The sequence below is a fragment of the Bos indicus genome, chromosome 6 (assembly GCF_029378745.1).
Source record: "Bos indicus isolate NIAB-ARS_2022 breed Sahiwal x Tharparkar chromosome 6, NIAB-ARS_B.indTharparkar_mat_pri_1.0, whole genome shotgun sequence".
NCBI classification, from domain to species: Eukaryota; Metazoa; Chordata; class Mammalia; order Artiodactyla; family Bovidae; genus Bos; species Bos indicus.
In genome coordinates, this window is record NC_091765.1 from 4,787,998 (window position 1) to 4,801,089 (window position 13,092).

The 13,092-nt window shown below is 42.7% G+C and overlaps 1 protein-coding gene across 8 annotated transcripts in view; it reads left to right on the forward strand.

Moving 5' to 3' along the window:
* The window catches only part of PRDM5 (PR/SET domain 5), a 255,853-nt gene that overhangs the window by 76,514 nt on the left and 166,247 nt on the right, over positions 1-13,092 (forward strand). For all 8 annotated transcript variants that reach the window (XR_011567054.1, XR_011567055.1, XM_070791013.1 and 5 more), the window contains exon 3: positions 2,838-2,960. Coding sequence is in view for 6 of the 8 variants with exons in the window: in XM_070791013.1 (XP_070647114.1) it covers positions 2,838-2,960 (123 nt within the window). In the remaining 2 variants the exon portion in view is untranslated. The remainder of the gene's footprint in view (positions 1-2,837; positions 2,961-13,092) is intronic.

Below are 13,092 nucleotides of genomic sequence, written 5' to 3' on the forward strand. Positions count from 1 at the left end.
ACCAAAAAATTAAATTGTACATGTCTCTTAAGCTGAAATATGATGTGAGAAGATAATAGATAACCAGAAAGTGCATACATCTAATGGACTGGAAATGAGTTACTGAGTCATTCAACAAAGCTAGAGCCAGGGGACCTGGGGAAAAGCTGAAAAAATAAGGAACAAGCAATGCCCTTCGTAAAATGGGCTTATTGTAGTAAGTCACAGAGAAATCTTTGTTATGTTACACATCTTTGAAGAATGAATTTCAAATGTCAAACACATCTGATATATATTGTGCTTAATTTGTTGTTGAGTTGCTCAGTCGGGTCCAACTCTTTGTGACCCCATGAACTACAGCATGCTAGGCTTCCCTGTCCTTCACTATCTCCTGGAGTTTGCTGAAACTTATGTCCATTGAGTCCATGATGTCATCCAACCATCTCATCCTCTATTGCCCTCCTCTCCTCCTGCCCGTAGTCTTTCCCAGCATCAGGGTCTTTCCATTGAGTTGGCTCTCTGCATCAGGTGGCCAAAGTATTGGAGTGTCATACTTAATAACAAATACTTAGTAACAAATTTATGACTAAGAAGGATCATTAACCGTTTCTGTAAGTAGTGGTAGCCTCTCAAATGCAATATGCCATGGCAGTCATGCTGATGTTTCCTGATGTAGAATTAGCTGGGTTGTGTGGATTTCAGAAACAGTTGTAGATTTTAGATTTCACTTCTGAGATAATTTTTTTTTTTAGTATCTAGTGGCATTGCTGCCTGTTTTGCTTAATTTAGCTGTTTGTCATATAAACAGTTTTGTTACTATAGCTATGGCGGAGCCTGGAAAGGAGAATTTATACTCAGATGCTTAGAGTTACTTCTTTTACTCTACTTAAAGAAATGTGGCCTGGGGTCCTCTTGAGGAAGTGTTGCCGTGTCACTTCTGTCTGTGCCAGCAGTGTGGCTGGACACTTTCGGCTTTACCCAGTGGGCGTCAGGATTCTGAACTGATGGGTGAGCAGGCGGGGAGGGCGGTTTTCAGGGTCTCCCAACACAGATCTCAGAATGAGGTTGTTAGTGAGAAATCCCCATAGCTTCATGCCTAAACATACAAGGCACAAGGAAGAGGTATTTATCGTCTTAAATTCTTTGAGCAGTTTCAGTATTGAAAATTAAATCCCTGCCTTTTGAGGGTCTGCCGTTTATTACAGAGATTTTTAAATTATTATTGAGGATCCTTGGACCCTTAAAAAAACAAGAATTGTTTGAGAAACATGGCAGATATGAAATACAAGGAGAAGGCTAACTGTATTTTTTTCCCAGAAAATATATGTTAGAATCTTGAAATAGTGGTCTTTGTAGAACGTGCAGCAGGTGCTTTTACACAGCAGCTTTTGGGTAACTCACCGTCTGGGGTAACTTTCCTGTCTCCAGTCAGTGCCTGTGATCTGGCCTGTGTCAGTCTGTCTGATCTCAGCACCCACCACTTTTTCCATTGCTCCTACTGTCCTAGCCTCATGGCCTTCTTGCTATTCTTAATTTGCTTCCAACTCAGGGCCTTTCTACATGTCCTTTCCTGGCTGTTCCCTCTGGCTTGGAAACGGTCTTCCTGAGCTCTCACCTGGCCTGTGCCCTGTCTTCACTTTGAATGCTTTTCTGGTCACCTCGTCAGCACGGCTCTGCCTGACCACTCCATCCTGAAGAGCCCTTCTCCCCTTACTCCACGTCCTCCTCCTGTGACTGAAGCTCTAGTCTGTGCTCGTTTGCTCCTAAGTGTTGTGGGGCCAGGCTTCGTCTGTCTGTTCTGTTTACTGAAAAATTCCCAGGGCATTAGCAGTATCTGGCACCGTGGTACGTATGTGCTCAGTCACTTTAGTTATGTCCAACTGTTTGCGACCCTCTTCTTTACTTTATAAAATAAAATTTTCGAAATCTGGAGTTTGTTTTTCCTCACCCTGAGTCAGTAAAGATATAGTCTTCATATTAATATTTTTGTTACTTTGTGTTGGAGATATGGAGTGCTAATCACTCACTCCTTCCCTCCTCCTGTACTTGATTCCAGTTGAATATAAACTCAAAATGAGCATTGGGTAAAGATTGGTGTATGTTTTATTAAACTGAGCAAGTGGCTGTAGCTTTACAGTGCTGCAGTTTTAAGAAGCTAGATTCAAAGCAACTTGGATTCAAGAATGTCCAGTGGAGTCCTTGGTCCTGTGGCAGTTACAGCCCTCCCTCGACTAAGAGTTGAGTAGATCTGAACAGCAGTGTTATGGCATGAAACAAAGCCAACTGTCCGCTCAGCAAGACTTCAGCAGGCCATGAAATGACAAAATTGAACTTTTTTATTTACCCACTGGTAACAATGTGAATTGTAGCCCAGTGGATGTCCAGTTCCACTGGTTAGATTAGCAGATTGTCCACATGTGGAAATGATTCAGTAAGTGGGTGGAGAGAGAAATTGAGAGATTGTTCCAGCCCCTGCCACTTGAGGAACCAAGCCGCACTGCCCTCTTGTGTGGGAAAAATACGTGTTGCAACTATGGTTATCCCCTAAACAAATGCATTTGTGACACATGTATTAAACTGTACCTACAAATAAATAAATTTGACCAGAAAAGAGCTATCAACACAGGATGTCTTGAGAATTGATTGCATTTGTGAGTCATCTAGATCTGTCAAATGAAAGCGCAGGCTCTATTTGTATGTATGTTTAAGGGATGGATGTTAATCCAGCATCTATTCAACACCTGTTAATAGAAAGGTGATACTTATGAAAAAATACCGTGTTATTTTTAGTTTGGCTAATCTGTTTAGTACGGCTAATACTAACTTCAAGTGTAAATTCGGGCACTCTTACGTTTCAGGTTCGGGGGAGTAAGGGAGAAGTCCTGTACATTTTGGACGCTACCAACCCGCGACACTCCAACTGGCTTCGCTTTGTTCATGAGGCACCATCTCAGGAGCAGAAGAACCTGGCTGCCATCCAGGTGAGCTTATTTGCTTCTTATTTGTACTCTGTACATTGAGGGGAATGAACTAATTTATAACTGTTATCCCTGTTTTAAATTTATTTCCAAATGACCTGCTTCAAATAACAGTAACTAACTCATAAAAGCAGAGAAGTCTCATCTAGTCAGCATATGCAGGAAGGGGCAGGCCCAGCTGTAAATTGACCCCAGATCACTGACTTTATGAGAATTCTTGAGGGGATGAGTTACATGGTCTGATACTATCCTTGGCAGATTCTACTTTCAAGTACTTTTAATTCATTCAGTGAATGTATGTTGATAGTTTTTCTGTTTGATGGCTTATTTGGCTCATGGCACAATGTTCTATGTTATTGTTTGGGAAAGGCTTCATGGAGAAAGTTTATTTGAGTGTGTCTCTCTATGGCTGTACTCTGAGCTTCTTGAGGGTGTTGTATTCCTCAGGGTTTTCAAAGAAATAGGGCCGATGGGATCTATATATCTGTATCTGTGATGTAAAGAACCCACCTGCCAGTGCAGGAGACATAAGAGACGTGCATTTGATCCCTGGGTCGGAAGGATCCCCTGGAGGAGGGCATATCAACCCACTCCAGTGTTCTTATTTGGAGAAACCCGTGGACAGAGGAGCCTGTGGGCTACGGTCCATGGGATCACAGAGAGTCAGACACAACTGAGTTGACTTAGCACATATCTATCCATCCATCCATCCATCTAGAAAGAGAGATAGAGACAGAGACTGAGAAAGAGATTTATTTTAAGGAATTGGCTTATGTAGTTATGGAGGCTGGCAAGTTCAGTCTCTTCAGAGCCAGTGTCCCACCTCAAGTCCAGAGGCCACAGATTGCTGTAGAACAGTGAAGAGCAGATGTTCTATTTCAACTTTGACGACATGAAAGCTGCTGTAGAATCAGCAAGAGCCAGTGTCCCACTTGAAAGGCTGTCAGGCCTGAAGAGTGGATTTTCCAGTTTAAAAGCCATTAGGCAAAAGAATTCTTTTGGAACTTTCCCTGTGCTGCAGGGGTTAAGACTCTACCTTCCAGTGCAGGGGCCACAGGTTTGATTCCTGGTCAGAGAACTAAAGTTCCACATGCCATGGGTTGGTGCCAAAATTAAAAAAAAGAATTCTGTTTTACTTGGGGGAAGGGAGACCCTTTTGTTCTTCTCAGGACTTCAGCTGATTGGATGAGGCCCACCTACATTGTAGAGGGTAGGCTGCTGCTGCTGCTGCTAAGTCGCTTCAGTCGTGTCCGACTCTGTGTGACCCCGTAGATGGCAGCCCACCAGGCTCCCCCGTCCCTGGGATTCTCCAGGCAAGACACTGGAGTGGGTTGCCATTTCCTTCTCCAATGCATGAAAGTGAAAAGTGAAAGGGAAGTCGCTCAGTTGTGTCCCAACTCTTCAGAACCCCGTGGACTGCAGCCTACTAGGCTCCTCCGCCCGTGGGATTCTCCAGGCAAGAGTACTGGAGTGGGGTGCCATTGCCTTCTCCAAGAGGGTAGTCTACTTTACTCAAATTCATGTATTAAAACGTTAATCTCACACAAAAACATCCTCACAGAAACAAAATAATGTCTGAATAGCTATCTGGGTGCCCTGTGGCCCAGTCAAGCTGACATAGATAATTAACTCTCCCAGGTGGGAACAATGTTTTATTGAATTCTGTACCCTGTATTATAGGACAGTGTTATACACAGCATCAGGCTCTGATACTAACTGTGACTTAAATGCCATTGATCCCTCAGTAGAAATTAAGGGAAAGAGAAAAAGAGTCAAGACAAGGAGTTTTTAGAAGGACTCTGGAAATGGTAACAGATTTTGTTTTCTTGGGCTCCAAAATCACTGCAGGTGGTGACTGCAGCCATGAAATTAAAAGATGCTTACTCCCTGGAAGAAAAGCCATGACCTACCAAGACAGCATATTCAAAAGCAGAGACATTGCCGACAAAGGTCTGTCAGACAAAGCTATGATTTTTCTGGTGGTCATGTACGGATGTGAGAGTTGGACTGTAAAGAAAACTGAGCATCAAAGAATTGATGCTTTTGAACTGTGGTGTTGGAGAAGACTCTTGAGAGTCCCTTGGACACCAAGGAGATCCAACCAGTCCATCCTAAAGGAGATCAGTCCTGAATATTCATTGGAAGGACTCATTCTGAAGCTGAAACTCCAATACCTTGACCCCTTGATGTGGAGAGCTGACTCATTTGAAAAGACCCTGATGCTGGGAAAGATTGAAGGTGGGAGGAGAAGGAGACGACAGAGGATGAGATGGTTGGATGGCATCACTGACTTGATGGACATGAGTTTGAGCAAGCTCCAGGAGTTGGTGACGGACAGGGAGGCCTGGGGTCGTACATGAGTGAATGACTGAACTGAACTATAATTAAAGTTCATTGGACATATGGTTAAGAGAATTAAAGAAGCTTTACATTGTGTTTGGGAGTTGACAGACCACATGTGAAAACTCGGCTCCTGGACCCCAAACTAGAGAAGTGAAAGCAGGGCGGAGGTTGGCAGGAGCAGAGGGGAGGGGACAGAGCGAGGGGGCCCACAGCTCCTCCAGTGTGTCCACATGCACTGCCCTAGAGGCTTCACGCACATCATGCCATTTACTCACGACAGACCCATAGCTTAACGTGAGGGTTAGGCTGATTCACTCAATCCAAGTCTGAAACCAACAGTGGCAAGAGGAAAAATGCAAGGGAAAATGTACAGAATTAGGTTTGCAAGTAACCGGAAAACAGTCATTTAGGATATTTCATTTCCTTATGTTATTAGCTAGCCTGGTTGTTTCAGTACAAATAGGTAGTGGATAACCAGTGTGATTACTGTTCTTTTTGTACGGGCAAGTTAGTGATGACTTACCAAAGGGTTTGGAATATAGGATCTTTCGGCAGCCAGCTGTATTCAAGCCACTTTTTAGATTGTTCATGATATGTGTTGATCCAACCACACATTTAAATTGATTTCTTATAAAAAATATGTAGACATTAATTATTTTCAAGGATTTTATATTTTTTCATGGTTTTCTGAGGCATACTAATCTCACAGGATCTTCAGTATATCCTAATTATAACTTACGGGCTCAGTTTCAGTTCAGTTTAGTCACGTCCAACTCTTTGCGACCCCATGAACCATAGCACACCAGGCCTCCCTGTCCATCACCAACTCCTGGAGTCCACCCAATCCCATGTGCATTGAGTCAGTGATGCAATCCAACCATCTCATCCTCTGTCATCCCCTTCTCCTCACGCCTTCAATCTTTCCCAGCATCAGAGTCTTTTGCAATGAGTCAGCTCTTCGCATCAGGTGGCCCAAGTATTGGAGTTTCAGCTTCAACATCAGTCCTTCCAGTGAACACCCAGGACTGATCTCCTTTAGGATGGACTGGTTGGATCTCTTTGCAGTCCAAGGGACTCTCAGGAGTCTTTTCGAACACCACAGTTCAAAAGCATCAATTCTTTGGTGCTCAGCTTTCTTTATAGTCCATCTCTCACATCCATACATGACTACTGGAAAAACCATAGCCTTGACTAGATGGACCTTTGTTGGCAAAGGAATGTCTCTGCTTTTCAATATGCTGTCTAGGTTGGTTACAACTTTTCTTCCAAGGAGTAAGCGTCTTTTAATTTCATGGCTGCAGTCACCATCTGCAGTGATTTTGGAGTCTAAAATAATAAAGTGTGACACTGTTTTCACTGTTTCCCCATCTATTTGCCATGAAATGATGGGACCAGATGGCATGATCTTGGTTTTCTGAATGTTGAGTTTTAAGCCAACTTTTTCACTCTCTTCTTTCACATTCATCCAGAGGCTCTTTAGTTCTTCACTTTCTGCCATAAGGGTGGTGTCATCTGCATATCTGAGGTTATTGATATTTCTCCTGGCAATCTTGATTCCAGCTTGTGCTTCTTCCAGCCCAGTGTTTCTCATGATGTACTCTGCATATAAGTTAAATAAGCAGGGTGACAATATACAGCCTTGACATACTCCTTTTCCTGTTTGGAAAAGGGCTCAGTTTGTTTCTGTGTCAGTGTTACCAATATAAAAATTGTCTGTAGACCCATGAAATCTAATTTAGGCAAACCCATTGTTTTGTAGGGGCTTCATTAATTATATTTTAGAGAATATTATTCTGTTTAAAGTTGATTGTTTTCTTCTTGTGCTTAAATAGTGATTTTAAGCTTTTCTTAAATTCCTTTTTGGGTATTTCTTCCTGTTTTCTGTTATTTCTTTAGACTCGGTAGCTCTCTCTGTTTGCCCAAACCTTCAGTGTTGTATGCTCAGCTGTGAGCTTTGCCCCCAGAACCCCTCAGGTTGTCTCTAAGAGTTCCCTTAACTGCACAGTTTGCTTGTACTGAGTCCTTTAGCTAATGGAATGCTGTCAGTAAGTATTTGTCTCCATCTCTTATTGCTACTCCCCATGTTTGCTACTCTATGCCCTTTTCGTTTTTTTTTTAATCATATTGTAGCTACCTACACTTCTCTCCTTCTTAGCAATCATGATTTCTAAGAAGGTGTTTATGTTCACTTGGTATATTCAGTGCAGTACTTTTCTTCTTCTATATCAGCTGTATTTCTTTCCTTGCAAGAAAATAGGAATCTATAAAAGATTATTTTTGCAACCTTGATACACCAAGAAATTATTATTTGACTTAATAATGGGGGGTGAAGTGGGAGTGGGGTTAGAGTAGGACTCAAAAACTAGCTAGAGGCTCTGTGCAGTTTCACACTTGCATTAGTGTCTACGCCTATTGGGCGTCTGTGTGAGAGTGTCGGTGCAGCAGTGCTGCCGGTGCCTTTGGCTCCTTTTGACACTGTCTCTTCCTTTCCTAGGAGGGGGCTGAGGGCGCTGTTACCATGTTTCTTGCTATGAGCACAGTGTGGAACTTTGCTAGCTCCCTTGAGGTGACAGACTTTCTTACGGGAACAGTAGCTGGAGAAGCAGATTGCTTAAGGTTCAAAATCACCCTGAGCTAGGGCAGAGAGCGTAATATTTGGGTCACATGGCTGACAGTGATTCAGCCTTCTGATTGGTTGGGGGTAATCTCCCAAGGATTGCATTCCAGAAACACTGAGTTGGTAAAAGAATATCATAATGTTTCCTGCAAAACATTATGAATCACTTGCATTCCAAATTGCATCTGAAATTTGGGGTATTCAGGAAATTTTTTATTTTAGCTGTATGTCCCAGGAGTGGAGTAAATGAGAAACATTTGTGGTTATGTGGCTTGCTTGGTGGAAAACGTCAATCCTTGGTCCAATTTTTTTGGACAAGGCATTAAGAATTCGAGGTCTGTTTTGGCAAAGGATTGGAGCTCCTTTTCGGAGACTCAGTTATACTTCTAGTTCTGCAGTTTATTCGATTTTGGAGAATTTGCTTTGGAAACAATGATTTAAGTGTCTGAATAATTGAAGAAGCATCTCATAAGCAAAGAGTTCCTCCCACATGCACACATTTCAGAACATTCAGTTGAAATGTGTGTTCAGGTCTATGAAAGATACTTCCAGCTAAACCAGAAAATTCCGAACGTAAAAGAATTGGCTTAAAATGAACCAGAAGAATTCTTAGGCTCCATAAGATATGGGTGATTCTTATTAAATGCTTATTTTATTACACTAAAGAAAAAAAATATGCAGTATTTGAAAGAGTAACTGAACTACTTAGTATTTTGCAACCTTTTGAAAATTCCTGATCCTTCAGTAGAAAAGTATTTGTTTAAACACAGAATTATGTCATTTGAAGTTAAAACTTGGAATTCTTTGGTTATTATATCTCATATTCTTAAGACATGTTTCTGAACATACTTTCCTTGGGAATTCTCACAATATATTATCAACATAATGGACAGGTGGCTTGCTGCTTTAAGAAAAAAGCGCATATGGAAGAACAGTTGGGTCTTGGTGCACTACTCCATGAGGGTGTCAGAGCGCTGGGATGGTCTGAAGTCTAGAGGGCGCTGAGCTTGAAGCTGTGCTTGTGATGGTGGTGCCGCTCCGCCCCAGTTCCCATGTCAATTTGATGTCCTCACGAGCAGAAGGGCTGTTCTGTTATGTGTTATTTGCTGTCCTACCTCGGCCTTGTGAGAGGATGGACAGTTTCAGGCAGTTTATCCCAGAGTCTTGCCTGGCACCACCTGACATTTTAGTACAGCAGAGCTGGGAGATCAGGTACGGGTCTCCAAGGAGAGCAGCGGCCTGGATTTTCTAGAGCCCAATAGAAAGAACTATGTCCAATGTCATCAAGCCACTAAGTCGACAGGCCTATCAAATAGTGTTGATGCAAAGTCCAAAGAGCAGTGATACCAATCAAGCAGCCAACAAAAAGGAATATCAAAAGGATTTCTCACCTATACCCAAAATTATACTTCAGTTCAGTTCAGTCACTTAGTCATGTCCGACTCTTTGCGACCCCATGAATCGCAGCCTGCCAGGCCTCCCTGTCCATCACCATCTCCCAGAGTTCACTCAAATTCACGTCCATCGAGTCGGTGATGCCATCCAGCCATCTCATCCTCTGTCGTCCCCTTCTCCTCCTGCCCCCAATTCCTCCCAGCATCAGAGTCTTTTTCCAATGAGTCAACTCTTCGCATGAGGTGGCCAAAGTACTGGAGTTTCATTCATTCAGTTAACATCATTCCTTCTAAAGAAATCCCAGGGCTGATTTCCTTTAGAATGGACTGGTTGGATCTCCTTGCAGTCCAAGGGACTCTCAAGAGTCTTCTCCAACACCACAGTTCAAAAGCGTCAATTCTTCGGCACTCAGCTTTCTTCACAGTCCAACTCTCACATCCATACATGACCACAGGAAAAACCATAGCCTTGACTAGACGGACCTTTGTTGGCAAAGTAATGTCTCTGCTTTTGAATATGCTATCTAGGATGGTCATAACTTTCCTCCCAAGGAGTAAGCATCTTTAGTTTCCTCAAATTCTGTCTCTTACCTATTTGTTTTTTCCTATCACATTTTTACAAATTATGTTTCTACAGTATGTTGTAGACTCGGTTACAGAATTGTAAGGTTCAGATCTCTAGCAATATTCTTAAATAAAAATCAGTTAAATAACTTACAGGTCTGTCTTAGTTATCTTCCAGTGAGGTACATATTTGTCTTTCACTAAGGTTAAAATTTAAACTAAATTAAAACTATAAGTAATTGGATCTGTGAGGTTTTAAATACCACCCCTACTGTTGCTGTGTGTTGCTGCAGGGAGTAGGATATTTTATTACTTATTGATTTTATTATTTTAAATTATGTTTTAGTTTATTCATAGGGAACATGGATATGTATAGAACTCACTTTAAGATATATATATAGTGATAGCCTTGAAGGATAAGTTAATTCTTAATAATGATGATGATGGCAGCTGGCACTTTCTGAACACTTAGAGTGCACCAGTAAGTGGGGATATGTATTGAGAACTTACACATTTGAGTTCACTGTGTACCCCCTCACTGTGAATGCCCAGAATTGAGGTTTCAAGAAAGAACCCTGAATCAGAGTGAAATTGCAATATAGCCCAGCTGGTATTTCTGATTTACTTTCACTCACGTCTGAAGTGAAATTGCCTCTGGGAAATCGCTTTTCTTTGTGAGAAAAACTTTGCCTGGGTTATATGAACAGCCTCAGGGCCAAGATGATAGCTTCAGGACCTGACTGTATAATTACATGTCAGAGTGCCCGCTGGACACTGTGACATGTGCTGTCAGGATGGTTTCAGAGTCATGCTGGCCCATAGGCCACTCCGGCAGCTTTCTTAAGTCTCACCATTCTTTCAGGCTCATGTCGCGATCCATGATAAGTTGAACTGTCATCTGATTTTTGCATCAGATCCTCATCGTATATAAATGTTCCAGTGAAAAGGAGGATGGTAGATAATACTATTTAGGAAAATAATAATCAGGTTTCTTTAAAGAAGGAATCTTTTATCACAGATCTATAGCCACATATGAATGGACACCCCCTGTTCTTGGCTCAGCTGCACGTCGGCATAGAAACTGCTTTCTGGGCAACTCTCCGTTCTCTTTTAGAATTTGAGCTGAGAACTTGGTCTTGTTCCTGAGTTTCAACAGCAGCATTTTCAAGTTTCCTGTGCCTTCAGTTCTGTGTACAATATAAAGTCATTCACAGGAGACCAAATTTAAGATAGCAGTCACTGCCTGCTACTTCAGTGAAAGACCCTTGGGGAGTCCATTTCTTGAAAATTTGTCAGTGTCCTCTGATCACTCATCCATCGTTCTCCCTTGAGAACATGGAACAGTTCTTGAAGAATGAAGATATTTCAAGATGGGAGGTGCTATTGCATGGGCGTAGCCTCAAGTCTCGAATATCTCAGAGTAAATCACTTTCACTTTTTGCGTCCACAGCCACCACGGTGGGGCTTCCCCAGTGACTCAGTGGTAAAGAGCCCGCCTGCAGTGCAGGAGACAAAGGAGATGCGGGTTAGATCCCTAGGTTGGGAAGATCCCCTGGAGAAGAAAACCCACTCCAGTATTCTTGCCTGGGAAATCCCATTGACAGAGGAGGCTGATGGGCTACAGTCCATGGGGTCGCAAAGAGCTTGACATGACTGAAGCAGCTAAGCACGAGGAAGATACTGTAATTACCGTTTCTCTTTGTCACACGAGGACACTGAGAACCCAGAGAGTCTGAGTAACTTGCCTGAAACGCTCGGCCTGTGGGTAGCTGGATAGGGTTTGAACCCTAGTGTACTGGCTTCCCTGCCTACTTTCTGAGTCTGTTCTCTAATACCTTAAGAGTTGAGATAGATTATAAAGGTGTGACTTCAGATTTAAGAAAAACCTTCCATATATCTGAGCTTGCTATTTAGGTATTTTGAAACTGCTGAAAATTTGCAAACTGATTTAGTTTTTTTAAAATAAATTTTTAAAGTTATTTCCATCACATATTCCTTGGCCTTTTTAAGTTCCCAGACTATCCATAAATCATGACAAAGCATTGTACCACCTTCTCATCATAAAAGGTGCTGTCTGGGTAGTATCTGTCCTGGCCTCTTTTTCCCCTTTGGTTCCATTCGCTTCATCTTAGTTGCTAGCTAGTGTGTTAAACATGAGAGAAAGTTAACATTTAGATCTCTTGAAATTACAGACAGTAAAGTTTCAGAATAGGAGCATGTCAGGTTGGGTGTGAGGGGGACTGTTGAGCAGGCAGGCTTTGCTGTGTCTCAATCCAGGAACTGCTCAGCCAGTTTTCTTCGCTGCCCCCACTGAGGACCGGCTGCTCCCCCGAGCCCTTGTGCCACCCAGCAACAAGGCAGAGTGTGCTGTTGCCTTTTGACTTAGCTGAGGCTTCTTCCGTCACTGGAGAGCTTCATTAGAGCTTGACTTCCGAGCCGTTTCTCAGAACAGTTTTTACCTAACTTATCTTACCTGTGTTTGTGATTGCATTAGTTATGTTTGCTGTGTAACAGATTTCCCCCACATGTTAACAAATTCAACCAGCAAACATTTATCATTCATACATATTCTAAGGGTCGGGAACAACTTAGTTGGGTGGTTCTGGAGTTCTGGCTCGGAGACTCCCACAAGGTTGTAGTCAGGTAGTTATCTAGGGCTCTTTGGTCTCTGAAGACCTGGTTAGACTCCACTTCCAAGTTCACTCACTTAGCCCTCAGCAGGTGGCTTCATTTCTTAACCATGTAAGCCTTCCCTAGGGCTCCTCATGACAGAGAGAAGCAACTTGCTGCTTCCTGAGAGAGTGATGTGAGAGAGAAAGCAGCAGTCTTTTATAACGAACTTTTGGACATGACTTACCATACTACCATTTCTTTAGGATGCTGCGAGTCACGCAGATGCAGACGCAGAGCAGCATGGTACCATGCAGGAGACTGCACCAGAGTGTGGGTACCGGGAGGTGGGTCACCCTCCAAGGTCATCTTCTAGGCTGACTACTGCAGTGATCGGTGCGGGGGCGGTGGCGGGGAGGGAGGGAAATGTGCTTTATAGAAGGAAGAGGTGAGGCTAGAATCAATGATGAAGCAAAGCCTTGGTATAGAATCAGAAAGAAAGCAGAACCCAGCCCAGCTCAGATAATATTAAGGAAGGCAGTTTTAAGCAGTAGATTCCTGACCCTTAACCTCACTGGCTGAGCATATTTGACCTGTTCAGTTAGTC